This window comes from Penaeus chinensis, chromosome 35, assembly GCF_019202785.1.
Source record: "Penaeus chinensis breed Huanghai No. 1 chromosome 35, ASM1920278v2, whole genome shotgun sequence".
NCBI classification, from domain to species: Eukaryota; Metazoa; Arthropoda; class Malacostraca; order Decapoda; family Penaeidae; genus Penaeus; species Penaeus chinensis.
In genome coordinates, this window is record NC_061853.1 from 19,049,140 (window position 1) to 19,051,271 (window position 2,132).

General features: G+C 48.5%; 1 protein-coding gene across 1 annotated transcript in view; it reads left to right on the plus strand.

Moving 5' to 3' along the window:
- The window catches only part of LOC125044090, a 6,034-nt gene extending 5,050 nt beyond the window's left edge, over window positions 1–984 (plus strand). Inside the window, exon 2 of the mRNA XM_047640535.1 lies at window positions 726–984. Within this exon, the coding sequence (XP_047496491.1) occupies window positions 726–984 (259 nt within the window). The remainder of the gene's footprint in view (window positions 1–725) is intronic.
- Window positions 985–2,132: the final 1,148 nt, after the last annotated feature.

Here is a 2,132-nt window from a genome sequence, read left to right on the forward strand (position 1 = left end):
TCGGCGAAAGATAGTGGAATTACTGTAAGATAGGAACCATATGTCTTTTCTCGTATGTGAGATTGAAAGAGAGAGAGAGAGAGAGAGAGAGAGAGAGAGAGAGAGAGAGAGAGAGAGAGAGAGAGAGAGAGAGAGAGAGAGAGAGAGAGAGAGAGAGTGAGAGAGAGAGAGAGAGAGAGAGAGGGGGGGGGAGGGAGGGAGAGAGCAGCCGACCTTTCCCCGCAGAAAAATAGACCAAGCAGCCCTCCAACCCTCCTCTGCAAGTGTTCCCCCTTGAGGTGAGGAGACCAAAGCCACGATTGTCGGCAAGGGAAAATAACGCCAAATTTAATGGAGAGAAAATCCCGGTGTTACGACGCTTGTGGGGCGCAAATAGTGAAATAATTGTCTCGTATGTAACGTTTAACAGCTTTTGTCGGTGAAATGTTGTCTCGTGTGTGTGTGTGTTTGTGTGTGTGTGTGTGTGTGTGTGTGTGTGTGTGTGTGTGTGTGTGTGTGTGTGTGTGTGTGTGTGTGTGTGTTTGTGTGTGTGTGTGCGTGCGTGCGCGCGTGTGTGTGTCTGTGTTTGTGTGTAAGAAAACAAAATTATATACCATAAGACAAAAATTATGAATTGCATGTGTGCGTTTGTCCTCCCCGTACATGAGCGTAAGAGAATGTCCTTAATTTCCTACCTCCCTTTCCTTCCTGCCCGTCACTCTCACCCCGCCCTCTTTCTCCCGCAGCCTCGACTCCCGCGGCAAGAGCCTGGAGCACGCGAGCCACTGGGCGGAGCAGGACCTGGGCCACCGGGCGGTCATGAGGGTGAACCGCAAGCAGCACGGGCTCCTCCTCGAGGACATCCAGCTCAAGGACCAGGGCATGTACCGGTGCCGCGTGGACTTCGTCGAGAGCCCCACCAGGAACGTGAGGGTGCGCCTCAGGGTCGTCGGTGAGTGGACGCCTCGGCCGACGGAGGCGGGTTTCGTCTGGCCGCGTTTGTAGCAGACCCACACGTGCGGACCCCCCCCCCCCCCCCACCCACACACACACACATACACACACACAAACGTACACACATTTAGACGTGTGGGTATGAGTGTATCATCGATTTATCCATGTACCTTTCTATATGTGTATATCTATCTATCTATCTATCTATCCGCTCACTTTATATACATACACACATGTATAGAAACAAATAAACAAACGCACACACACGCATACATTTTGTCAATTCCCTTCAGAATGCGCAAACAAACCCGTATTTGCCGCCCGCCGGAACATCCGCCCATAAGTAGTTTCTGGCTATTCCAACCCAGGCTCTCCCGCCCCAGTTTATTAGGCAATCGTTTGTTAATTCGCCCGTTATAGTCGCAATCAGAAGCGATTATGCCGATCCGAACACGGCGAGTGGCTTGGGGCTTTCTCGTTAAGATAACCTTGCAACGTGAGAAGTCCTTGCAAATGAATGGATGTGCGCCAAGCGGGCGGCGGGCGGCGGGCTTGCAAGATATGCAGATGACTCCAGCGACAATGATAATCTTTATTGTCAGTACTCTTTTTGTAGCTATTTTTGTTTCTTTATTTGTTTGTATATTTTGCGAGGGAGTTGAATATTGTCGATGTTCGTTTATAATTATTCCGTTTGTTTATTTGATTGGTAATTCTGATTAAAAGCGCAAATATTTAAGCTCATAATCAAGGAATAATATGCTCTGTTTTTTTTAGAGAGGGTCTCCTCTCTCTCTCCTTTTTCTTCTCCTCAGTCTCTCTCCCCTCCTTTTCCCTCTTCCCCTTCTCTCTCTCTCTCCTCCTTCTCTCCTCCCTCCCCCCTCCCCCCTCCCCCCCTATCTCCCCTCTCTCTCTCTCTCTCTCCCCTCTCTCTCCTCCCCTATCTTCTCTCTCTCTCTCTTCTCCCCCTCTCTCTCTCCCTCCTCTCATCTCCCCCTCTCTCTCTCTTCCCCTCTCCTCTCTCTTCCCTCTTCTCTCTCCCCCTCTCTCTTCTTTTTTTTTTTTTTTTTTTTTTTTTTGCCAAAGCTTCTCTCTGCCAATAATTATTATTCAGGGTTTGAACTTCACAACACCCAAAGATAATGGCATCCTTTTATACGATTGTTTTATTTATGAAATTAACTTTTTATCCAAAAAAT